General features: G+C 37.7%; 1 protein-coding gene across 2 annotated transcripts in view; it reads right to left on the bottom strand.

The window, feature by feature from the left end:
- LOC118780998 (receptor-type tyrosine-protein phosphatase gamma-like) overlaps positions 1-26816 on the bottom strand; it is a 103419-nt gene that overhangs the window by 71216 nt on the left and 5387 nt on the right. For both annotated transcript variants that reach the window (XM_036533826.1, XM_036533825.1), the window contains exon 2: positions 9667-9771. In XM_036533826.1, the coding sequence (XP_036389719.1) occupies positions 9667-9771 (105 nt within the window). The remainder of the gene's footprint in view (positions 1-9666; positions 9772-26816) is intronic.

The raw sequence follows: 26816 nt of genomic DNA on the forward strand, positions 1-26816 counted from the left end.
ATAAACTTCATTACTCATATTCTGGAGGTCTAGATACACTATACATGTACTCCTGTGCTACATATACATAAAGCTTACCTTGATGTGTAAGAATTGTTGTAGGCCCTGTCCCCTCTCCTGTTCTTTTAAAAGGGTTCTATTTATAGATACTGTGCTCTCAGTTATGAATTTTAGTATCTGTTCTCTTTAGCAAGGACATCTAAACTGTGTAGGTTAAGCACTGTAGAGCAGGCTTCATTAAGCTAACAAAGGTGGTACATTTACACTGTAAACATCCAGCTCATTTAGAAAAAAAGACAAATCAACAGGAATTTGCATAATTCTCAATATAGATAACTTGGGAGCAGAATGAAAAAACAAATGAGCCAACAAACACTACCCTCTACTGAATTTCCCCAAGACTTATCAACACTACCTCCTCAAATAACAATATAAAAATATCAGTAGCACTCGTGAAGACAATGATGATAATTATAATAACCATGAAAACAGCAGTACAACTCATAATAATGATGTGATTTTTAATTTTTAATGTCACTATCATTGTCACTATTTTTAAATCACCATCACTGTAACAGTAAACTTAAATGACTGTAGTTTTTCAGGACTGCACACAGCACTGGAAATGTTTTGCACTCTATTTATATACTTTGCACTTGATTTATAAGAATTACTCATATAATTCAACAGCACCCAGTGACAAAAACACTGGCACAGAATGATTGCCAGAAAGAGGAAAAAAAAACTCACTATGAACAGATGAAAATGTTGACTCCTTGAGTTTTGTGATCTTATGATCAGCACATTAGTCACAACTTAACATCTTACAACATTAAGAGCAACCAAAAAGATGAAGTGGAGGAAGTAAGTATTGTACAGGCAGAGAAGACTGAAAGAGACAGAAAACAAATGCTAGCTGGCAAGGGACCTGTGATTGAAACGGTGCCACGTAACCCACAATGGCAAACATTACATAGACACTAGCAAGAGTCAAAATACTACTTACAGTCATAGTAATTCATTCAGTAACAAAGAACTGCCATATGCTACTTATATTAAATGCTGGTAAAACCCACATAAGATGAGAAATTCATGAAATTAGCTCTTCATTAAACTTGCATGAGCAATGCATAAGTCTTGTCAGCACACTGAATTGATACTTATTAAGGTATTTACATTTACATTTATTCATTTGGCAGTTGCTTTTATACAAAGAGACTTGCAAGTGAGGTACAATACAACATAAGCGAAAAATCAACAATATTAGAAGCAATGTTATGATACATAGCTCTATCTTTATCTCTATTGTTACTTTTTAGTATGTAACTGCAAACATGGCTAAATGAACTGGCTAAATGAAATGTGTGCACTAATAGATTGTCATGAATTCTCTCATGTCATCCACACCACCTTGGCAGAGTTTACCCACAGCTATTGCACACAGTTATAGAACTGGCCGACTGGAGGTGATGAAGGACATATCGCGTTTTAAAGATGTTAAGGAACCTCAAAGACCAGATGTAGCTAGCTAGTTACCAGTATCTAGCAAGCACATTACTAGCTAGTCTACTTGGGATGATGAGGTATGCCATCTGGGTATGTTCCACAAACCTCAGCAGATAGCATACCTACTATCCCAATTTTAAGATATTTATATCTACCACAATAGTAGTAGATATAGTAAATATTTTCACATTTGTTTCAATTAAATTTCATTGTATATACTAGGTTTACATTATTTACTCCATATATCTCACAATCACTTGGATGATTGTCAAACAGACACTCCCTCAAAACTGGTGTCTGGTATCACAATCCAAGGATCACAATCACATACACCTTCCTCAAATCCTGCAACTACCTTGTTTTCTATATCCAAACTTGAAATCAATGTAATTTTCACTGTCCTCAAGCTTGCAGGTCCCTAAAAAAACCCATTTACCATAAATTCATCAATCCTTTTCCCAGCAGAGAAAAACATCCTAATGTTAAACAACTTGTCCTGCATTTACCTGAATGGTCCCATATATGCCCTGAAACATCTTGTTTCCATCTGCACAAACATAAGAACCTGTAAAATGCCCTGACATATTTCCCAAAAAATCAAGGATAGCTGTCTACACTGGGGGATGGAGTGAGTTTGTCCACTTAGAGGCTGAAGAGGTCACATTACTCTCTCAGAGGGGCCTGCTAAGGGTGTGCTTTTCTCTGCAATTCATTAATTCCAGGAACAACACTTTCTTCTGTAGGGCTGCATGTTATCTTCAAGCCCTGATTCCAGAAATATTTTAAAAGGTGTTACTGCTATCGTACCAGTGATTCTGCTGAGCTTCAACCTCCCATCCCTACCACCTACTGCCGGCACAAATTCATGAATAAAGCCATGCATGTGCAGACACAGACAGACAGATAAGCAGACACACTCACACAGATTTTGTCTGGAGAGATTCACCCCCAATTTAACAACCACATGTCTGCCCCTCACTTGAGTCTGTGCAAAAATTAGATATAGAAGCAAAAAGAGAAGCGATCACAAGGAACACAAGAGAACACAATCAAACACATTCACTCTCAATCAGTCATTCAGAATCTCACACAAACACTCAATAAAGTACATGCGCACACAACATACGGGGGATAATTAACTTGAGAAATGATGCACACACAATTGCCTGTGGGGTTGCTCTGTGTGCGATATTACCAGTCTGTTATGAAAAATCACTCCTTATGCACAAGCTTTAAATAAACTCGAATAAATTTCAGACTGTGCATCTCTGGCTAATGCACTTGCCAGTTCATGAGGTGTAATGACAGTACCTACATGCAACTGAATATTGCTTCTCTCTCAGCTGAGCACAATTACCTTTATTTGCATATCAGACAATCAAAAAGGCCCCAACACATAGCTTCAAAAGGAGTCTCATACTGTCTACGTAAGTAACTCTTCACAGCAACAAGGGTTGTAGAAGGCAGCGAGGAAGTACTGAACAGTAACCACTTTACATTTAGTTTAATATTTTTTATTATTTCATTAGAACAAATGATACATTAGTATCAGCTGGGGAGAAAACAAAATATAGCAGTAATAACTGAAACAAATTGAAACACAATGGGGAAAAAAGCGTAACTTTTCTTAATTACATGCAAGGAAAAATTGAATTAAACTGAGCTCTGTACAAAGCTAAATGCAATCTGGAGAGACATAGCATCTTACAAGAAACACAACCGACAACACAATACAATAAGCTCACATTTAATACTTTCCCTGTTCCAGAACTGAAACCTCTCTAACAGGTTATGTAAATGTACATACATGGTTACTTCTCATCTTATTTACACCTGAGGCTAGAATTAAGGCTAGAATTAATCAAAATTCTTCCTCCTGGGAATTCTGCTCTCTGCCAAGGATCAAAGGTTTCTCACCAACAGAAATTCTGTGAAAGTGCCACTGACTAAACTCTCTTAGCTTCTAGGGATGGGATACTCCCAGCCTGACCGCCTCACCTGCTGGTGATGTCTTCATTTCAGATCTATTATTTAAAACAGTGAGTTGTGGTTGGAGTATACATATATTTATATTCCATCCATCTCAAACCCTGTGCTCCTGTCTGTTCCTTCTCTGCAAGCCTCCATGACAACGTCCTGCTCATACTTAGCCTTGCCCCGCCAGTGGTGGAATGAGACTACTATTCCTACAATGATCACACTTTAGGGTAGCTGTAAGTTGTCTTACATTAATATAACTTATCTTCAATTTGCATTTTGCAGTGTAAAATCTCATGCTCTGCCAGTTGGCTTGATTAAGGGCATTTGCCAAATGCATTACCCTGACAGGACACCAGTATAATGCTGGGCTATTACCCTAATAAATGCATCACCAGCAAGGCCAGTGAACCATTGTGTGATTCAGCTGATGGATGAACCTACAACTTCCTACTTCAAAGTGCAAATACAGATCCCATCAACCATTGCTTGTACTAGTTGGAAATGCTTATGACATCTACCTTCTCATTGTGCTTGCCATTGGCATCTCCAGAATATTTTAAATGAGATGACCAAGGTGGGGCATAGACCCAGTTTAGGAGGGACATAACATTTAAACCTGCAAGGAGGATTTTATCAATATGATTATGATGGTTCAATGCACTAAATGCTTCAGCTTAGGCTTGGCACATTTCCCTGTTCAAATAAATCAAAATCAATACCAGGTCTTTTTATAATGTGTTCATTCAAGGCCAGGAATTTATATAAGGATGTGAACATACAGCAGAAAATTCACTTGAAAGTGCCATCAGTGAATTGTAGCCTTCCAATTCAGCTAGCCAAAGCAGGGTCTGAAATTAACTTTTTGGTCCACTGTCCAGGGTGGCTGGTCAATGAAAAAAATTCACCAGCCAGCTGGAATTTTCACAAGGCAAAATAATTTATTGCATTAAAAATGTACAGAGCTGTTCCACAAAGCTGCAACTGTTATTTATTTCAATTGATATTAATCATATCCACAGACCAGGTAATGAAAAATTGAATTCAAAACAAGAACTTCTATTTGAACTTTTTCATCAGACAACTTGTCATTAAACAGTAAATTAAAGAAAACCACAGTTAAATGAAAAAGTCAGGGTATTATTGTGGATCAACTCTGCATAAAATTCTAGGATTACAACAGATATTTCTTTTCATCAGTGAGCCATGCTAAGACTAATATGTTTTTCAGTCAAAAGACTAAGACTAAAACTAAAGCTGTGAAAATTAACACTGTGATGCAATGATCAGTATTGTAACATTAGCAAAATCATATATTATTAAGTAAAAGAGTCTAACTAGTTACCAGGCAGCCAACAAGATACTGTTACAGCTAAAGCGGACAGCTGGAACACGGTAGTGCTTGCTACTACTACCAGCTAGTTACTGTAGATAGCTAGCCACGCAGGCATTGTCTGAACACTTCTTCTCACAGACAAGAAACCTACGCTGCTTTCTTCATTTTCCATCCTAGGTTTACATTTCCCCCCATTTTGGGGGCTTGACCCCCAAAATGTGTCTCCGCATTTTCACTGCAAATCAGCAGGAGCAATTAAATAGCCAGAGATTAAAATATGTGATGTGACAGATATGGTAAAAGGCAGCTAACGATCTCTTAAAGTTAGTTGTCAAATCCAGCTGAATTTTTCCCCTGAAAGAACAATGTGCATCACACTGTCACACGTAGCTTGTGATTGAACGGTGAGAGACTGTATGGAGATGACCACTGGAAAATGACACAGGGGTCTTGCCATTGACAAGACTGAACTGGACTGGAAGGGGTACGTGTTTCGGAATCTTGCATTTTACAAGTGTTCTTTGTTATTTGTTTATTTATAAGATAGCACTAGAGTGGCCAGTGACCCTAAAATTTTATCCCACCAAAGAGAAAATCTGCTTTCCACCCATGATGAATTAAGTTATTCAAACAGGTCTGTTCTTATCCGTTAATAATGGCCATTGAGTTGAACAACTTGACTAACAACTTATCAGATCTCAGAATTTCTGGGAGGAGGCTGGGGTGACCAATCACATTTCATAGTCCAGAGTCTTGTTTGGCTATGACTGGTTAATTACAGCATCTCTCTCAACAGTCTTTCTGAATGGAGGGAGGGAGAATGATAGGAGGAGACAGTATTTACATCTGAAACACAGCAGCAATTTTTAATTTCATTCTCTTCCAATGGTCCTTTTACAGAAATTCTCTCACTAAGATGTCTCTCTGAAAGAAAAACAGGAGGATAAAATTGTTCAAACAAGCAGATATCCTGATGCTGTGCTGAAAAACAAATATGTGTGTCTGTGGGAGAAGGGGCACATGCAGGGATAAAGAAGCTGCCTCTCTGGTAGACACATCTTGTTACATTTTCAGAGCCTAAAACCATCACCATGAGTCATGTCAATGTGGCATACTTGATCATTTGAAAGACCTCCGACATCCTTTCTGGGTCAGAGTCTCAAATAAAAAGATTACGCAAACGGCACGAAGTCGTATTCAATTAAAGAGCCACTTACTGTCCAAACAGTCAATAGCACTATTCCAGAAGACACAGCGGCAGATGTAGCGATCAATTTGCAAGTGGAGTCAGGAGAACTGCATTACAAATACCAGCTGTTTCTATCACAAGGGGTATATCACAGGTCTCTCAAACCTCTGTAGTGCATACTTAAATAAACCTAACATTCTGAGACAATGGAAAAAGATGCTTTCTCCAGGAAATGTAACCAACTGTAATCCTATGCATAAAGACCTTGATTCCTGAAACGTTATTGTCACAAAAAGATCTCGCATACTTACAGTATGTATGTAACACCTGCTGCCAAGGGATCTCATTACCACATATAAATAAAGCCTGATCACGAGAAATTGCAGTTGAAAAGGAGGAAGCAAGAGGTGGAAGGAGAAAAAGAGGTTTCCTTAATAAGCTTGCCATAATACAAAGATAATGTAGCACCTTTGTTAGCACAAATGTTTATTTCTTATGCCAGTAAAACCACCTGAAGTGACAGAGTAAAAGGGGGGAGAAGCAGAGACACAGAGACATAAAGAGGCTCCTTGTCACTAGTATTGCCCCTCATGACTGAGGTGGCCATCGTTGTGATATGTCTTTATCACACTACAGAGGCCTCACACAGCCCTTATGTGGGGCCCTGTCACTTTCAAAGAGACATCGGAGGTTACAACAGAGGAAAATGGAGAACTGGAGCTGCTATGAAAAAAAGAATACAAACCAGCAGGAGTCTCATTAACATGCCTGGTCAGGCTTCATTTTGGTTTCTCATTCTGTCTGCTCTCCTCAGAACATGTTATAAATAAACATTTAGCTGCTTTGGCACAGGCGCCCTTTGCAAGTTCAGAGCGGGGAGGCAATAATTGCTTCTTAAGGCGATGGGCATTGTGAATTCCATCTCTGCCTTCATTTACCTCATCAGTGAGCCTGCTGCTTTGTAATTAATCATCTAATTAATGTAAAATAATCCTGCCAAAATATTTAAAATAACAACAAAAGTACACAGCTTAAGAGTCTTCATGAATTCTATGATAAAGCTGCAGGCAAGCGCACAGTAACAAGAGTTGTACTACTCTGAGAACACTGCATTAAAAAGAAAAAAAAAATATTTTATGAAAACCTGCGCACGTCTTTTGACCACAACTTTTGAATCATTGCAATGAAAAGCAAATACATTATTTTGTGCTTATTTTTCCATACAAAGTGGGTTGTCAGCCCTATGTTGGAGACAAGGTTTTTAGGTAAGGGGCACTGAAAATCAAAATGGCTCAAAAAGTAACGCCCCATGATTTTTCCAAAACGGATGAACAGAACTATCTGTCAAAACACTTTAATATGAATTGTTGTTCATGTGGAGTGGTTGTTTTTTTATTTTCAAGTTTAGACGTGATCATAAAAATGGGCCACTTAGTTTATGTGTATAAATGAATAATCTGCCAATATACACAATGTACTTGTAAATTTACTAAGGGGGTTTACTAAGTGAAAAAGCAAAAGCCCAATAAGATTTATACCAAAAAAGGGTACACTGTTTGTGCTCTATACCAAAGTACTGTTCAATTAATACAATAACACTGTATAAAACTGGCTCCACTGTAGAATATCCCCTGTAAATAGGAACTATATGTGTCATCACTGTTGCAATACCATACATCATTATAAAATCTAATGTGCAGCTCTCTCATTAATTTTTGTTTTAGATGCATAGCTGAGCATCTGTGCAGAACTATGCACAATGTTAACACGTTCTGGATAAGCCCTGTATAAACAAATTAATGATTCAGGAGACAGCTTTGAATTTAACATAAAAAGTTATCAAAGTTCCACTTGAAAGAGTCAAACATTCTGAGTGGAAGATAAAAAACATGTCCAAATGCATTTGGCTAGTGGCAGCAACCTGTTTGCTGACATGACATCTTGCAAATTAAGTAAACAAGCCCTCTGTATTATAAGTGTTAAAATAACAGACATGGATTATGTAGAGTTAGCATTCAAATTTCTTTGCTGACTGTGCTTTAACATCGTTCTGTTTTGTGCAACTGTGTCTACCACATAGGATAATTCTTCATAGTATTTTTCCCTATTATTGCCACGGCACGGAACAATGACAGATATGGAAATACACTGAAAATACACTGAAAAGGAGTGCACACAATGTATCCATATTTTCTTTCTGTGCTCTCAGATTGTCTTAATATAAATATATAAATAGTATAGTATAGAAATAGTATATGGATATAAATACTCTTTCACATGTCTTAATAAAAGTAGTAAATCTGTTTGAGTGTAAGTAAAGGGCAGGCAATAACCAAATTCAATTGAGCGGCATACACCTTTGCTTTGATTCCTGCTGTGGTACTTAGTGGCCACATTAGACCGCTGACCTCAATGCTTCAGCAATATCACGCATCAGTGAAGGTTATTTTACATACTCATGAGTGTAATGCAGCTGTGCAGGCATAAACATTTCCTATACCCCCAGAAAAATGTCTAATACGCTGTTTGAGAGGACGTTTGAATCCCCAGCAATCTGTCTAGTGGTAATTAATTATTGTTTGAAGTTCAGTAGACCATATACCTACACAGAACCACAGCATACTTTAATACATCTAATAAAATAGAGCATTCATTCATGTAAGTTATTTTAAAAAGCACAAGGTCACTGAAGAAAAACATTGACATTCCAAATACGAATACACTGCATTTACAAACATAATATGGTGAAAAGGTGCTACCCTGTCATTGAATGTAACTTATACTTGAACTTGTAGTTTGACTATTTAATAACTTTAAAAAGTTACTGTGTGTATACTTACATTATACAGTATAGACATTATGTACAGACACATACACTCACTCACATGTAGTGTAAATGAATAATAGTTGTGTGACTGTATGTGTATGTATGTTTAAACACACTTACATTTCACAGTACATTTTAATGTTTTTATGTGAGACTTGCTTGTTAGTACATTCTGAGTTCATTCTGAGTCCCCAAACAAAGGTTTACTCCACAATACACATGCAAAGTTATATCCTAATAGGCCTCTGCTAATCACATCTCACAGCTGAGACATTCTGTTAAAAAATCCATGGTTAGAATGCTGAGGGTTAACACCATCTGTGTGAGTAAAAAAACTCACAATGTGTTTTTCTTCAATTAGAAAGGCATTTTTTTCTACTTCGTTTAGCCAATTTCCATAGTAATTAATCAGCCGGTGCCCTTAGTCTCCTCCAGGTAACCAGTTCAGGACATGTGGAAACTGCCAATAGGGCATCTGTGTCCTGAAATGGCACTCTGCACATACCTTCACATGAACAGTGTTGAGAGCCAACAGCTCGCAAATAGATGAAGTACTCTTTCACAAACATGCACATACAGAGCAATTTTACAGACACACTGTTAGCTGTGATAAATGTGATGACATGCAATGTGCGTAATATGCAAAATAAAGATCATTTAATGCCCAAGGCCCAAAAAACCCAGTCTCTGGAGCTGCAGCTTCCACAGAGATCAGGAAAAGGGAGAGGAATGAGAGTGAGCACGGCAAACAAGCTCTGCTCTGCAGCCGGCCAGGGTCACACGAACACCATGCCAGAGTGCTCTTTGTTTGTCAGAGCAACAAAGTCTCACCTGAGTAGGCCCAGTAGGACTCCCTCGCTGCCCGCCTGTCTCTTGCCTCTTCTACATTTCCATGGTTCCCTCCTCTTAAAGACCCAGGCTGGCCTTCTGTGAGAGCTGGTGAAACAGAGACAGAGTTAGACGGGTCCAAAAAAACCTTAGACAAATGGCGTTTTTTCATACTCTAATGTAGCAACTCATTTAAGCAGCTTCCATCAAATAAAATCATCAGGATGTTAACATTCAAAATACCACATTAAATTTTCTGCATCTTGGCAGTTCATTTGAAGACGACAGCATTTAGGTGATTTGCTGGGATCTTCTACTGTATTTGATTGGCAATGGGGTATGCGTGAAGGGAATAAAGCAATACTGCCAAAAGGAAATGTCGTAGCTAGGCCTCCATCTGTTAAAGATACAAATAACCGAAATAGTAATTTCAATAATAAAACTAAATATCTACTTAAAATGGAAGTCAATTTAACATTCTCACCAGGCATTGTGCGTTGATAGCCACAGGAGGGATGAGTTTCAACATAATAACCCTTACGATCAATGAGCGACCACTCTACGGTATTTCTCTGAGTTACATCATCAATTTGCAAAAATCTTTGAACAAAAATGTTAATTGTGCACACTACCTCCCATTAAATGTGTCTGTGAGATCATACGTTGGGGCTTTCTGCTATGGACACAAAGCGCTATGTTTGAGAAACTTTGGCCACTTATTTTTGCTCTTGATTAGATCTAACAGCAAAGTCTTTTGGGCCCCTGATTGTGATATGGCAACAAAAAAACAGCCCTTATCAAGTTATACTGGTCCTTGTTTCTATGTCATTATGCTGCTTAATTCTTTACTGTCTCATACTGCAGAGGTGTTCATTATAGCACAGAGAGTAATATTAACACTCAGTCCTTCCCTATTTCGTGATAGGAACGGCTGTGGAGAATGACTATAGCTGTTGATGCAGAGAAATGTTCACTCTCAACAGCTGCTGGGAGGGAGGCCAGGTTGCTGCAACATGAAAATATTACTTACAGTTAACCTGACACCTAGGGTGTCAAAACAAGGTAAATGATCTAAAAATAAAAATATCCAAAATACAGACTCTATATTTTAAAATATGAGTAAAAATGTAACCATATTTTTTTAGCAATTATTGCCAAACACATTGTCCCTCACATATGTTTCATTTATGAATATTCAAATATTGACCCAAAGTCCAAGCAGGCTTCCTAAGTACAGCTCAGGACTGGCAGATGAGGATGGATCTTGGGAAGCAACTTAAATTCCCCGAGTACCTCATGGAGACGTCGTTGAGACCAGACATCGTCCTGAGCTCAGAAACAACAATGTTTCTGAAATGGGGACCAAACCCCATTTCATCGTCCCCATGTGATCCCATAGCAACTGTTATCAGGGTCCAGTGATGAGAGCCTACAGCTTGGCAACAGCAATAGCAACAGAGAAAGGAAGCACACTGTCTGAACTGAAGTCCAGCATGCCATTTCAGGAGACACTGCCAATCAACCAGTCTTGCTGGACTTCTGGAGACTTCTGGAACCATTTAAACAATGTGTGAATTTCCAGAATATGTATAATTATCACTGAAGGGCAAAACATATTTACATATTAAATAAAACTTTCTAATTAAAAAAAAAACAACATTTAAAATAAGTGTGCTAGACAAAAGAACATGCACAAACATTATATGAAGTGCATGCAAACATACCAAAATTCATACGATGTATATCTGCATACACAAAAAGTGAGGGTTGTCACCTAATCGACAACCACTGTGGAATTTACTGATTTGTACAAACATAATTCTACAGTAAATCCCGTGTCAGCAATGCCTGCTGTGATAAAATCTGTCGTGCCACTTTGGCTGAAATATCTTTACAGAAGTGAAACTAAGTCCCGATAGTACTTCAACAGACTGTGAAAGAAACTATGATTATCATCAGAAAAACAGACATAAAAGAAAGAACTATATTATTCATATGTAAATGAACAACAGGCTAATACAATGCCTAACTTCAAGCTTAGTTTATTCCATGTATTCGCTATCAACTTGATAATAACAACTGTCTAAAAAGAACAAACATTGGTTCACTCAGTGGTGTGGCCTCAGCTTCAGAGATAACACAAAAACCTTCTGATGCATGAAATTTGGGGAAAAAAGAAGCCTTATTTTCCACTGACAGATCTTAACTAATGAATTGCGTATGGCTGCTTTGATAAATTTTTTGTACTTTCAACCATTTTGGAAAAATGCAGAGCAGCTGCACACTATAACATCTCTTACCAGTACCTTATGCAGGCTTATGTATTACAAAGGTATTTCAAAAAGAAAGGTCAATTCATCTGAATGCGCAGTGCTTTGACTCACTAATTCCTGCTCATTTTTACCAGGTTTCTCTCTGTAACTAATTTTTGGACTAAGAACCACTCTGAGTCCAGCAATAGCTGTGTTATGTTCTTCCCTGCTTTCATTTCAGAGCTGTGTAGTGGAGACCACATGCAGAGACAGAAGGAGGATGGTTGGCTTTTCTCACTCCAGTCAAATCCTGAGGTTAACATGGGATCTGATCTAAGGGAGAGGGGGAGACACACAGACACAGAGAAAGATTTAGGGAAGAGGACAGACAGATAAAAGATAGAGAGAGAGGTAGATAGAGAGTGATGTAAAGAGGTAGTGGGAGGGAGACAGAAGGACAGACACACATACAAGTGTGGTCAATCCATTTTAAAAGACTCTCCCTGATAAATATATTATCTGCAAGTTGTGAGACTATATCAAAGGGTGTAAACTGATGAAAGAGATGCTCCACAACCGTTTTTTGGTTAAAAGAAGTTGAATACAAACAAGTGAATTGTCATTGACCGCACCAGTCATCTTTGTTTCTGATGATTCCTGTAAAAATCAATAATTTTAAAACTATGACTAACATTTGAACTTTGGTGTTGGTAAAGAAATATTCAAGGGTCCAAGGAATCCAAATCATCCACCAAAACCCATTTGTAAGCCACTAAAACCCATAATTTTAGTACATAATGGAACAGCATAAACTGTAAAACATATTAGTAACTTGGGCATTTATTTGCTTAGAACCAACATTAGCCTCTGCGTCTGTAAGCCTACTGTTGGAAACAGGCACTTAAATGTCTCACATTAAAAATCAGGGGAATCATGAATGGAAAAGAGAAAGTCATGCAATAATGGTATCTCTGTCTTTTATTGAAAATAAAGCATGAAATTTCAGTTATTAGAGCAACCTCTGCTTGCTCTGACAGCCAAAACTTCACTTCACATCTTTTTACTTTGGGTTTCCCATAGTTTGATGCTTTCCAGACAAGCAGTAACAAGTCAAATTTTCCTCTACTTCTGATAAGTTTTGAGTCTGATGCACAATTGTACATTTGATCAAACTGCCTGCTTGCTGTTCTTTTTCAACAATGTGTCAAGGGACTTAGTAAAGAGAAAATAAAACAATAACTTCACATAGGATGGTGGCTTTAAAACTGTACCATACATTACAGGATAAATTGTACTTGTATAGGCTGTTGCTAAATGAGAATGCAGGTGCACAATTAAAATATTAATATCAGAATGAAACTAATGAAAAAACTGTCTGAAACTTTCATTAAAATTTAATGTTAAAAGGGAATACCCTGCTACTATTACAGGCTGATGTTTATTCACTAAAATGTGGTTATATCCTAGACTATTAAAAGGGATACATGCTTGTTGGAGACTTGCCATTTAGCAGTAGTTTTACAGTAATATAATTTCCCTATTTCTGACAGGTAGTATGGAGCTGTATTCCTCAGATTAAATTCTAAAGACACTGCAGATTCTTTAGGTCCAAAATTGCATTTTTTTTTTTTTTTTTTTTGTGAATAGAACTGAATTTATTAATTTTTTTTTAAAACTCCATTCATATTGTAAGACCGGCTTTCTCCACTAAATGCTGCTCCCTGGAGTTGGTTATTTGAAAGATAGAATAAACTTAATAAATGCAGTTTTCTTGAAAGGGAAAAATAACGATCATCTGATGCAACGGCTGTCAAAAAGAAAGACACACACATGGATTCATGGGAAGGGAGAAAGAAAGGAATACCAGACAGCAACAGTTTGTTCTCCACAGCATATACATAGCAGACAGCAGAACTGTGAAGCAGACAAGCACCAAGCCCACTCTCAGTATTTAAAGAACTCTGCCCTGCTGTTCTCAGTACATCCAGGCCTTGATGTAGAGTCTTTGCTCTATTATTTAAAACCTTTAGTTTCCCATCACAGTGTTGCCAATCTAAAGCTGCAGGCTGCCAAAGAGAGATCAAATGAAGCACTCTCTGCTACATCTCAGGCTTCTGGTGTCGGGACCCATCACTCAGTCCTCTCACACCTGTATTCCACTGGGCTCCCTGTCTGAACACCCTCAGGAAAAGTCAACCAGCAGTTAAAAAGAGTCTGAAACACTATTAAACGCCCACTAAACACCGGCCAGCGGACTAAAGGTTTCTATCCGCCAGGACTCACTTTCAACGCACATCAAACCCGTAGCACTGCACAAGTGCTGCCTGTATGCTGCATGCACTGGAAACCCCTTTCCAGATGACTGGAGTGTAAAGCAGAGGAAATTTATTCAGAGAAAAATTTAACTAATTCATTCATCTCTTACGAACAGTTGCGTCATAACACAGAGAATTAACTGAGTTAGTGATTATTCACAAAGTCCATTTATTCCCTCTTAATTAAAAGAGATCCTGAGTTGGGTTCATGTTATGTTTAATGAAACAACAAGCACTCAACTCAGTGAATGTTGGGTAAAAACATACTGACATTGATGTCACTGGTCTAGTAAAGAAAAAACAACACCATATGAGAAGTTGAAGCATCTTAAAATCAAACATTAATCATATTTGTATTGTTTTATTTTTTTCCCCAGTGATGTTTTATTCTGGAGCATTAGTCTCCAATGGCAGAAATCTCATGCTAATAAATACAAGCCATGAAAGTTTTACACTTGATCTGAAAAACATTCAAAAGTAAGCCAAAAAGTTATACAAGATAACCTCTGAGAGCACCAAAGTACACACACACACATACACAAAACATACACACACAGGTTTACAGAGAGCTCCAGGGCTGTTCTAAAATTCAGTGATGGTCTGAGGGATGACAGGCAGGAACTGAACAGGACCAGCACTTGCCATCTAATGTATGGGTCCCTCCGATTTCTTAAATTGGACGCTGACATGTTCAGTAAATCTCAACTCATTGTAGGTGTTCGGGGAGTCACAATATGTAGTGTTAAAATCTGGCAACCGCATTTTCCATTTGAATAACCAAAAATTGGGGATGGCAACAACATTTCCAAATATCAGGCTCTGGTCTGGTTAACATGTCAGGTCTTAACATTGCTGTCATCTATGCTTATTTAGTGAATTAGTCATTAATTCCTCACATTAGATTATTGGGAAGTTGCAATCAGATAATTGTTTAAAAAGTGGCCTGGCAAAAGGCTGTATCAACCTCTTGGAGAACTGAAGTACATGCAAGAAAACAAGTCAACAAAAACTGTGGGCTCTGTGTATGACCTTATTGAAGTGGTCATAAACTACAACGTGTGTGCATTTAATATAACCATAACTTTTGAAATTATACATCTAATACACTTTCAAAATATTTGATCAAACATTTGCATTTCATCAGTTTGTTGCATTAAGAGTGCATACCTGGTAGAAATGTAGCCAATCATGAAATGACACGCTTACTGCAATGTCTGCAAAATAGCTAATTGAATAGATCCCTAATTATGACAGCCCCCCACAATCAACTGCTGTGTCCCCCATCCCCCACCCCCCCACCATCCACCCTCCCACCTAAGGCATACACCTCCTTAGACCCTGTCAGTCTGTACATAAACAACAAAGAAAACATTGGCTTTGCAAGTGTATGCAATGAGACAAGTGTAATAAGACAATCCTGTCATCATCTCTTGAGTCAGAGAGATGATGAGGGCTCTTGAGTCAGGAGTCTTGACTCAGCTGTTCTAATTTTGTGTGCAAAAAGAAATTAAGTTACACATTTTTTAAGTAAAATTCCTTGCAATAAAAACTGAAAGCGACACACTATGCTGAACTGAATCCCGTTAATAAATGAACAAATTTGGTGGAACATATTTTTAGCCCAAGGTAAAATATACCGTGGAAATCTATTACTCAGGGGACATCAAAATCTAATTATAAGCAGGAGGGGAAGCTCAGGCATAAATGTCCAACCAGCTTCTATTGGACAGAGTTTAAGATCATCTTTTTTAAAACAGGGATTCTATGAAGTGGATTGTCTCAAAAGCATTCTCACATACAGTATATGAACACTACCCAAAGCACGCACAATGTACAGGGTGATGGCTCCACAGAATATTAGGCAAAATAATTAAAAATTAACACATGAGAAAAAAAAAACTGTGGAGCACAGACTATACAAAAAGCACAAAATTTTATTAGGTTTACAATTGTAAGAATACAACTCAAATCAGAGTGTTTCACTGTGGTCTGCATCAAAGAGATCAAAGGGATCCTCTGGCTCAATTCATTCCAGAATAGCATTGACACACACAGGGTCAACCAGCAGAGCTTCAACACTTACCTTCAATGTAATTACATCTAACGACAGCCCTGCTTGAAGTCATTATGCTCACCCCAAGAATTAAAGATAAAAAAACTTTAAAGGTCTCCTTCATCAGGCTGTCTATGTACAGCCACATAAAGTACTGAGAAATGTTACAGATTATAACCCATACAGCATTATGCAACTGCCACTGAAATGCTTATTTAAATTTAATCAATAGTTTGGAAATTAATTCATGCTGCCATATATCTTACTCTTGCCCATTTTTTGTAATTCTTCTGTAGACAAGGGATATTTAATTACTTTCATTTATTTTGTGCTTCAGAGACCTTGATGGTCAGGTATTACTGACTATGGGGCTGATTCCGAGTGCAGAGCATTTTTTTTTTGCATGCTTCACGCGTTTTTCAATTTTTGGGGTTCAGACTTAATTTATGCATCTGCACATCTCTTAAAATAAGTGGTAAAGCTGCATGCTGCATATAAATATTAATTGCCCTGGAAAACCACCTCCCTGTCTTCATTACAGAACAGTTGCATAACTCAAGTGCACATATATACATTTGCACTTGAGTTCTGTAACTGTATCTGCTACCATGTTCTAATCTAAGGTTACTCTTATGTGCTTTTTCGATTAAAAGTGTGGCTCTTTTGATGAATATTTATTTAGAAAGTTATGCTGCATAAACCTTGTTTGTAGGCTGAGTAATCAACCATGAGGAAAAAGCTGTGACCCACGGAAATCGGAATGCAGGACGCAGACGTGTAGAGAGAAAGAATGCTGCTACCTACGTAGCATAACAACCAATTTCCACAACCACCTGTAGGAGGAAGAGAAAGGCTGGGGCTGACAGGTGCCTGGAGGAGCAATCTCCAAGGAAAGTCCAGAGTAAGAATTGGGTGTACATTAATAAAATTGAAGAGTGATTCACAACCATTTAGAGTTTGAAGGTCCTAGAATAGCAAAATTTCCAGTCTTTCTGACACACTTGGGTCATTTATTTTATTTTTTTTTTATTTTTTTTATTTCATTATTTTATGATAAAAAGTAATGCTTCAATGCTTACAAGTTTTTTTTTTTTTTAAATCTTCATTCATTTTTCATGTTTCACAACTAACACCAATTTTTAATTGTAAACATTATGACATAGTAGCAGTAAAAACATAATAAGCACAAGAGTCCTAACAAGCATAGACTGAAATTTCAAATTGAAATGCTGCAAACTGAAGTACAAGATGAGCACATATAACATTACATTTACATTGCTGACACCCAGTAGATGCTCCTAATCCGAATGACTCCATAAGTCAAGCACAAAAGGCATCCAGCAAAATTACACAAACAAGGAAACCATCATCCACATACAAACACTCAGTACCAAACACATAAAGCCACAAATTCACACCTAGCACCTATTTTTATATGCAAGGGCAACACAATACACCCAACAAAAGTTCCAATACCAACACATACCCAGGGCCTCCATGGGTTAATAGTAATGTTATGGTATGATGTAACAAATGGTAAAAAAAAAAAAAAAAAAATCTGCTGGTCACCTCCCTCAATAGATTCCCACAAATGGACTTGCTTGTCTTTGTAAGACAAAGCCTTTGTGCAATGAGGCTGAAAGATGAGACTGCTGCATCAGTAATGATACACCTAATAAAAATCTTGTCCAGATAATGTGAGGATGAGCAGCCAGTTACAAGGCAAAAAGGAATTACTGACTAATTAGCAGTGAAATGCACCCTGGAAACTATGCCAAAAATCAAACCCCCAACTTATAGTCTAACAAATCAAAATTATGACAAATATGCGATTAGCTGCAGTGCTAAGCAACAGAATGTTAAAGGCAACACAATTTAAGCAATAGCAACTTCTAAAAAAGTGGTACTTAGCTGGTCAAGAGGAGACATTATACAAAACAGATTATCCCCATTGAATTAACTTCAAAATATCCCCACTGAATTAAGCAAAGTAACAGGCTACTGACTCAATGGTGCAAAGTCAAAGCAAAAAAATACAATGATGCTTTCAGTTCTTATTAAATTCAGAACATTCAGTTTTAAAGACTCATAATCAAGATCTCCATTTACAGCCCAAGAACCATAATTAATGTAAGATGTATTTTCACTGTTAAATACCTGCAGCAAAAATGAAATCCAGTGTGATACTTCTGATCTGTCTCATAATTTCTTCAGTAAATATCAAGCTGTATAAATGGATAAAATTGTAACCAATGTAAGTTGCTCTTGATAAGAGTGCCTGCTAAATGACATTACTGCAAAGGTGTAATTTTATGATGCAGTGCAATCATTTATAATAGGAGACGAAAGCATTGCAGTCTAGCGATCGCATGCCAACCCAATGAAAAATAGGCAACAGGGATGGACAGTGAACTAGACTGCTGGAAAAAAGGAAAGAACTTACAGCACAGCATTACGTGTGTTTAAATAGAGACACTCAACCCATATCCTGAGATTCCCATTGAATAATTTGTACCAACCCAACTGCCAAATGCAGATTCACTCCTCTGAGCATTCATTAGAATTTACAGTAGTCCACCAATTGATAATAATCCAGCGCTCACAAATCCACTGACTGTGCACCTCAGCTCCCAGGCAGCTCAATGGTTAAGGTGCTTTGAGTGCAAGCTAAGCTCATGGCCTCAGTTTGAGGTAGAGTAGAGCCTATCCTCCCATTAGCAACCATTCCACTGTGGTGTGCTGTGTGACCTGTGGCGTGAAAAGTAATCGCTGGCCATATGCGAGTGTATCACAGGATTGCATTTGTCTCGCCTAAGTGCTCCTGAGCTTGCACTGAAACATCACTTTATATCTGTGTCCATATGTGCTTAACTTCTTGGAGAACCTCCTAAGAATCACCAAAAAGCATTTAAGGACTAAAAAAAGCTTTAGAAAAAGCTGTGAGAAGGAGGTTGTCATCAGGATTCTTACACCTGCTTGCAGCAAAGAGGCAAGCCCCCAAGAGTCAGGCCCCTCCCAGGTGGAACTATCAATATGAAGTCCCTGAGAGAGGGAGGACTGAATGTTAATGGTGGCAGTTATGAGCACGATGAAGAGGAATGGTTTGTTCTGTGAAGAATACGACTCATTTGTCCGTTTGGGCAGAAGCAGAGCCCGATACAGCTTTCAGACCCTAACTAGGAGGGGTTTCAAAGGCCAATCGCCTAGTTTTTTTAGTATCGCTGTTTTTTTTTTCCAGACTGTAGCACCATTTGAGCCACTGATTTAGTTGGTTACTTCCCCTTAACTAAACGCTAAACTTTGCGGTGTACCTCCCAGTAAAACAGTCACCTGGGACAAAAATGCCTTGTTTTCTAATACGTGGCCAAGTGTCAAACATTACAACTTTTGTTTGAAGACAAAAGCATATATTGTATGTCACCTTCAGAGAGGGATCACATCAGATGCCCCCTCAGTGGCCTCTTCACCTTCCTCTGCAGCAGCATGTGGCTCAGTGATCCCTCTAAATGATATAAACAAACAGCACAGAAAGGCTTGTTTACTTCACCTCTATAGACATATTCTCATCAGCGACAGCCAAGAACACTCCCACTGTCCTTGTTCTTCATGGCTTGCCAGAAAAATCTATAAAGGTGTCCCTTAACCAAGTGATTCTATCTGTGCTTGCTGCCCTGGAAATCAGCAGAGCTGCTTGGAACAGAATCTAATTTAACCCCTCTCCAATCAGTCTTCCAGACTGTCACACTTCACAGGCCACATGTGTGAGTGTATGGTCAAGGAACTCAGCAGCAATTAAGATTACTTTGTTAGGTCCCGCTAAGCAATGGGATACAAGGGCTAAGTTGGAATACAAATGGAATGCATATCCTTTTGCGATTACATCACAGCAATCTTATTTTCATTCAGCTTCAGTTCAGCATGATGAGTCTGAAGAGGAAAGCAAGACTTTATTTTATTCTACAAAACTGCACATTGATTTAGAAAACATTCGCACCAGAATGTTTCTGCATAAGAAAAAAAATTACATAAATAGTGTGAATATATATATTAGTATATGTGAATATAGTGTGACTGCTTAGTGGTTAGGTTTTATCAGGTGCACTGTTTTTCTGCCTTGCATGCCTTTTCCACCTGCCTCCAGATCCCTCCTAGCCAGATAGCTAGAGCGCTAGCTAACACTCTGCCAACTTACCCTGAGTACCTAGTTTGGCTGCTAGTCAACCAGCCAACTATCTATAATAGTTAACTTTACGTGTGATCAAACTTATGTCAGCCATTTTTATACACTTTATAGTGCAGACAAATAATGTGATATCCAGGCAAACAGACATTTAGTTTGGGGAGGTAGATGTCTGATTCACGTGACTGACTTGGTAAGTGAAAAAGGATCCTGTATTTCACAAACAGCCTCATAGACAGTAGTAAAGAAGCTTGTATAGGTTGCTTAGTTCATAGGGAAACAAAGCTCTGTCAGATAATAATGTGCAGTATTTGACAGCTAGTTAGATGGAAGGTGAAAGGTAAGCATTCAGGACTCCAAAAAAAAAAAAAAACTGACCTGTCCCTATCATACATGAAATATGGCTTTATTTATGCTCATGGTTAATGCCCATTGAAGTGCTGTGTATACTGTGTTAAATCAACAATGGTATGATGAAAAATGCTTTAACATCTTAACCAAACAGTGCTGTATACATGTCTTCTCCCAGAGAAACACTGCTATGAGAAGAAAAATTACGACTATGTAAGTCCTGATTTGCACTTGTTTGTTCTGCTGATGTAGTGGTGAGCAAGTGGTGTGAAGTAGTGCCACTGACAACACAGCACTGAAGAGAAGATGATCTAATTTCCTATGCATTATATCCAAATTGTGTCTGTGCCATGGATGAGCCACAAGCTCCCTTAGGCATGAGGACTATGATCCCACATTTAGGGTAAACAGAAATAGCTCCAGCCTCAAGGGAAATGGAATCCACAGAAATGGATCCAAACAATGTTCTGCTGCACTGGTTTGGCCCCCGCAATGACTAATTATTAAATCATCTGGTTCGCAGGCAGAGCTAATCTCTTGCTCTCCCTCTTCTCTCTCCTTTTCACTCTTGCTCTCTTAAAATGTTAAAGACCAGTCTAAAACCTTAACATGTTCTTGTTAAAGTGTGTATAAATTGAACACCGGTTCATAGCACATCTTGCCGGTGGAAGCATTTTATAATTTTGCCATCAGTACAGTTTTGGCACAACAAAGCCAGAAACTGAAGTTAACACGAAGAAATCTCACAATCCATCCATAAGAATGTCACACTGTGACATTAGTATGAAACACTTCGCTTCTCTAATGCGTGAGGGCAACAATTAATTTTTCCTCTCTCAAAAGATAATGCAGGTGGCTGTCTGAACAATGAGTCATTTATGGTCATTTTTCATACAAAGCACCACACAAACTATGCACAATTGGCTGGGAAAAGTAAAGCAAGTTGCTTGCAAAGTGTGGTACATGGACCACTTGTGGACAGAACATTTTCCATTAGTTAAGTGGTTTACCACCTGACACTCCGAGAACCATTACTCTAAACCCAACCTCAAAATGCAAAGGTGGTTGCATTTCTTCTGCCTGCACTTTGTAGTAAATTCACATTCCAGCAAAAATATAGTTTTCCCAATCAATGTAGTAACTGACAAGTGAAACCAACACTCACATGTTTCTCTTTAAACTGGTACACATTCCATGCTGTACTCCTAGCTACAAAGTCACACAATTACACTACCTCAAAGGCTAAGCCTTATATTATTTGGTTGTGAGTTAAATCTGATGCTGAAATGTAATGACCTTATGTTACCACCAATCTACTGTCATCATTTGGACCACATAATTATTTACAAAATTTCGTAGCCATAAAACACCGGATGAGGTACAATCCAAGTCATACCATTTGGACAACAGAATCACAAACAATCTCTACATGTGACAAGAAAATACAGTTTACTTATCCTAATGATAAATACTTCAAAAAGCCAACCCTAACAGAAATGATTTACTTGAATCCCCTTCCCAGAAAGGCTTCCTGAACACACACTGAAAGAAAATAAAATAATAATCTTGATCTTGAATAACTCATTATACCCATGTTTTTGGTAACATTTGAAAGACTGGTCCCTGAAGTATTTCCATCAATATTTTTTCATCAATAAAAACTGAAATATTTTAAAGACTTCCATTGATTGTTGGGGTAGAGGGCTTGAATAAATGTCAGTTGACCCACTGTCTGGCAACCCCTAAATAATGAGTTAATGAGTTCAGATATTTGTACATCATTGTAAGTGGAAAGAGATGCTTCACATAATAGTGGACTGTCCTGAACCTATAGTGATTCTTGTGAAAGTATTTCCCTTTAGGGTGATATTTGCAAGAGTGCAACTCAAATGTAAAATTTAAAAGAAATCAATCACTATGATATCTGAAGTGAATGTTCAAAAACCCCTGGTGAATACCAGATGGTGAGGTGGACAGGTAACAACCTCATAAACTTAGCTTGGAGAGACCCAAAATTATGCTAATCTGATCTTTATCTGTATTTTTTGCCCGTGTGGCCGGAATTTGAGAGCATCAATTAAAGTATAGTACAAATAGTGGTCAGAAGGGTCAGAGTGAAAACACTCCTGGAATGACCCCTTCTCCATCAGAAGCAAACTTGGTAGTACCATGCTGGACAATGACATTTCATATATGCAATTATGCCTATGTGAAGATTTTGCTCGTTTTATGATTTTGGGCTCTAATAACACAGAGGGTGCTTGATGAAGAAACCAGTAGTGAGGGTAACAGTATATTTAATTTTTAATCCAATTTTGTGTAATGGCCCAAAACTGACCTTCAGACTGGCACTTGATACTTATTCAGTGGTAGTTATGATCCACCATCTTGCAAGATCATTTACTGAATAAAGGGCAAGATCAGTATACAGTAGATTGCCTGTATTGCATAAGTAAGAGTCCAACACATCCAGTATATGGCCACCTATGTGTTGGATTAATAGAGCACAATAGTGACAGGGGTTCAGTTAGCCAGTATAGTGAGCTAATAAGTGAAAAAAATATGCTGTGATAAAATATTGCACTCAGACCATTAATAAAAATAAAAATCCTCTTCAAAGTACATGGATGCAACATGCAGGCAGCCCGTTTTTCTGGAGCACAGGGTACATGAACATGGCTAATGATGGGCTTTGATCTAGTGCAAAGCTAGTGATACCACTCTATTCTTGCAATGTGCTCCCACCCACAAAATCTCTGATATTTTTAGTGCCAACTACCTACAATGAGATTACAGGACTCCTTTGCAGTGGTGAAGCTATTCATGTGATTAGGGTTTTAATTTTGTTTTATTAATGGGCCGTGTATCTGCCATTAAAACGTCAATTCTCCCTAGAATCAATATATTCCATGATTCCATGATTCCCATTATTCCCAGCCTGGCCTGGTTTAAACCACTGGACGTGGCCATCAGCAAATTCAACTGGAAAGGCAAGACCCCTCAAATCAAATTACAGCCATTGTAAAAACTGAAACAATTAGATGATCTTGGTTCCCCCAGTTTCCTTCTTTACTGCATATCATTCCAGTTATGGCTTGTCCTAAACGGGATATCCCTGGATACCAACCATTCACTGGTCTGACATACTGCTAAAAAAATCGGTGTACTCCCCCCCTATCCCTCTCTGATTTTCCATTCATAAACAAAGTCAACTTACTACAGCGTTACCAGAACCCATGTATTAGGGCCATAATTGAGGCATGGTGGAAAGCAAATAAAAAAAAAGAAAGTATCCCACTCCACTAAGTCCCCCCTTTGGCACAACCCTGACATCACTATCAGTAACAGCCCATTTATCTTCAAGTTCTGGCATGACAAGGGTATAGGGCTGGGTGATACGGCCTATAAATAATATTGCGATATTTTTGGGCTATATCGCAATACACAACATATATCTCAATATTTTGAAATCTCCTCTAAAGCACTTCATAAATGCTCAATTTAACCCTTTGATGCATGCAATCACACCAGTATGATGATTCTAGTAGTCCCTGCAACATATGTCTGCATTAATACCTTCTTGTTTATATTCATTAGTGGTTTCTATTGGAACAATTTTAAACTTGCATGCAAAAAGGGGGAAATCACAACCAAGTTAAATTTGACAAAACAGTATTTATTCAAACCAGGCAATTGCACACAGAGGCTTTTAACAGCTGTTAAATGAAAATAAAAAATGGCACGATGTAGGCCTACATACTGTAGCCTAGTTCTAGAGCTCAAGCTCAACAAAGACCCTTAACAAAAACAGGGCTCAAAGCAACAAAAAAGTGTATTCAACAAGAAACCCTAAGAAAGACATTTCAAAACAACATAAATTAAAATGCACTTTTTGTTTACGATGTTTGTGACAACAGGTCAGTTCAAAAACGGTAAAATAAAAATAGCATAGAGTGTGAACCACAGAGGCAAAGGTCCAGGAGATGTGGACATGCGGAGTTTCAGGCATTCTTCATTTTGTAGTGTGTGGCATTTCAAATGGTGAAACAAATTTGTGGTACTGCTACCTTTTGTGGCAATGGTTTTGCTGCATATTTTGCAGATAACCGTTGTTTGGTTCAACATCTTCCTTGCGATACCCAAACCACTCCCAGGTGATGGATCCAGTGCTGTTTCTTTTCAGAACCAATTCGTCCACCTCCATCTTCTATTACCATTTCTGAACTGAACATGTACCATGTCCCCCTGTCTGCTCCTTCTGGAAACACCTGGCCTTGATGGTATTCCAATTGAAGTGTACCAAACATTTTATGAACAAATCAAAAAACCCCTCCCTACATGTTTTAATTTTTCTTATGGAAAAGGTATGCTCACAGGTATTCAGCAAGAAAGTGTAATCTCTCTGTTTTTAAAGCAAGTGGCCAATATAAAGATCCAGTCTACCTGAAAAACTGAAGACCCCTTACATTTCAGTGCTATGACGCCAAAATATTTGCCAAATGCATATGCCTTTTATATTAAACATGTCTTACCTGATATCATACACCACGACAAGTCTGGTTTTATGCAAGGACGAAATATTGCAAATAATAAGACAGTTACTTGAAATTATAGAACACTATGATAGAACAAAGAAACCAGGATTAATTTTTATAGCAGATTTCGAGAAAGCTTTTGATAAAATAAGATGGGATTTTATATATAAATGTTTGAAATTCTTTACTTTTGGAGATTATTGAATAAAATGGGTTAAAGTTCTATATAATGACTCTACTAGCAAAGTTATAAATAATAGATATCTATCAAAACCTATCACACTCTCACAGGGGGTAAAACAAGGTTGCCCTTTATCCCCATATTTATTCATCATAGCAATTGAAATTCTTGCTGTTAAAATAAGATCAAATAATAACATCAAAGGATTGGAGTTGGAATTGTATCCCAGTTTACCTATTTATTCATGGCATTACCAACTCCTGAAGAATCATTTTTCAAAACATATGAACAGATATATATGGAACGACAAACAAGATACAATTAAGCGGACATATCTCTATAATGACTACGTATCTTGAATCTCTCGCTTAAAGCCTCCCTTATTCCTAAATTCTATTTCAACTCACAATGGTTTTCCAGTAGATTACTTAAAAGTGTTCACCCCATTCCTACAAGTCAAGCCTATGCATTATTCAGTTATTAATTACATATTCTCTAATGTCTCCACTTTATTGAAAGAAGCTCTACAAAGTTGGTTACAATACCAATTTCATCCACTAGAAAATACAGAACAAGTCTTACAACAAATCATCTGGCTGAACTCCCACATTATGATGGATAGAACAATGATTTTTTGGAAACAAATGTTTGACAAAGGCATAATTTTTATAAAGGATATAGTTGATGAAGAAGATAGCTCATGTCATATACACAACTAATTCATATTTATGGAATTGTTTGCACATTACAGCAATACAATCAACTTATCGGATCTTTACCACAAACATGGAAAAGGAAAATTAGAAATGGTACTGGATACCAATTAGTCTGTAGGCCACATATGAAAATGGCAACTTGGCTAAAAAAAAAAAAAGATTAATAAAGATATCTACAAATTTTACTTAAGAACAAATAACTTAGTTGCCATACCATACAAGATTTTAGATAGCTGGGAAAAAAGATACACCAATCCCATGGAATCAGACCTTCAATATCCTTTATAAAACGACACTAGATTCAAGAATAAGATATTTCCAATACAAACTAATATATAAGTTCCTGGCAACAAAAAAGATGTTAAATATCTGGGGAATTGACCCATCCCCCATATGCCGATTCTGCCAAAAAGAGGTGGAATCTGTAGAGCATTTGTTTTGGTATTGTCCGATTGTGGCCTTATTTTGGAAAAAGGTTCAGGAATGGTTATCAATGCAGAATGTTGGTTTTCAATTAAACTTGTTTACAGTGATACTGGGCGATATATCAAAACACTCTCACACAATACA

Source organism: Megalops cyprinoides, chromosome 7, assembly GCF_013368585.1.
Source record: "Megalops cyprinoides isolate fMegCyp1 chromosome 7, fMegCyp1.pri, whole genome shotgun sequence".
Lineage (NCBI taxonomy): Eukaryota > Metazoa > Chordata > Actinopteri > Elopiformes > Megalopidae > Megalops > Megalops cyprinoides.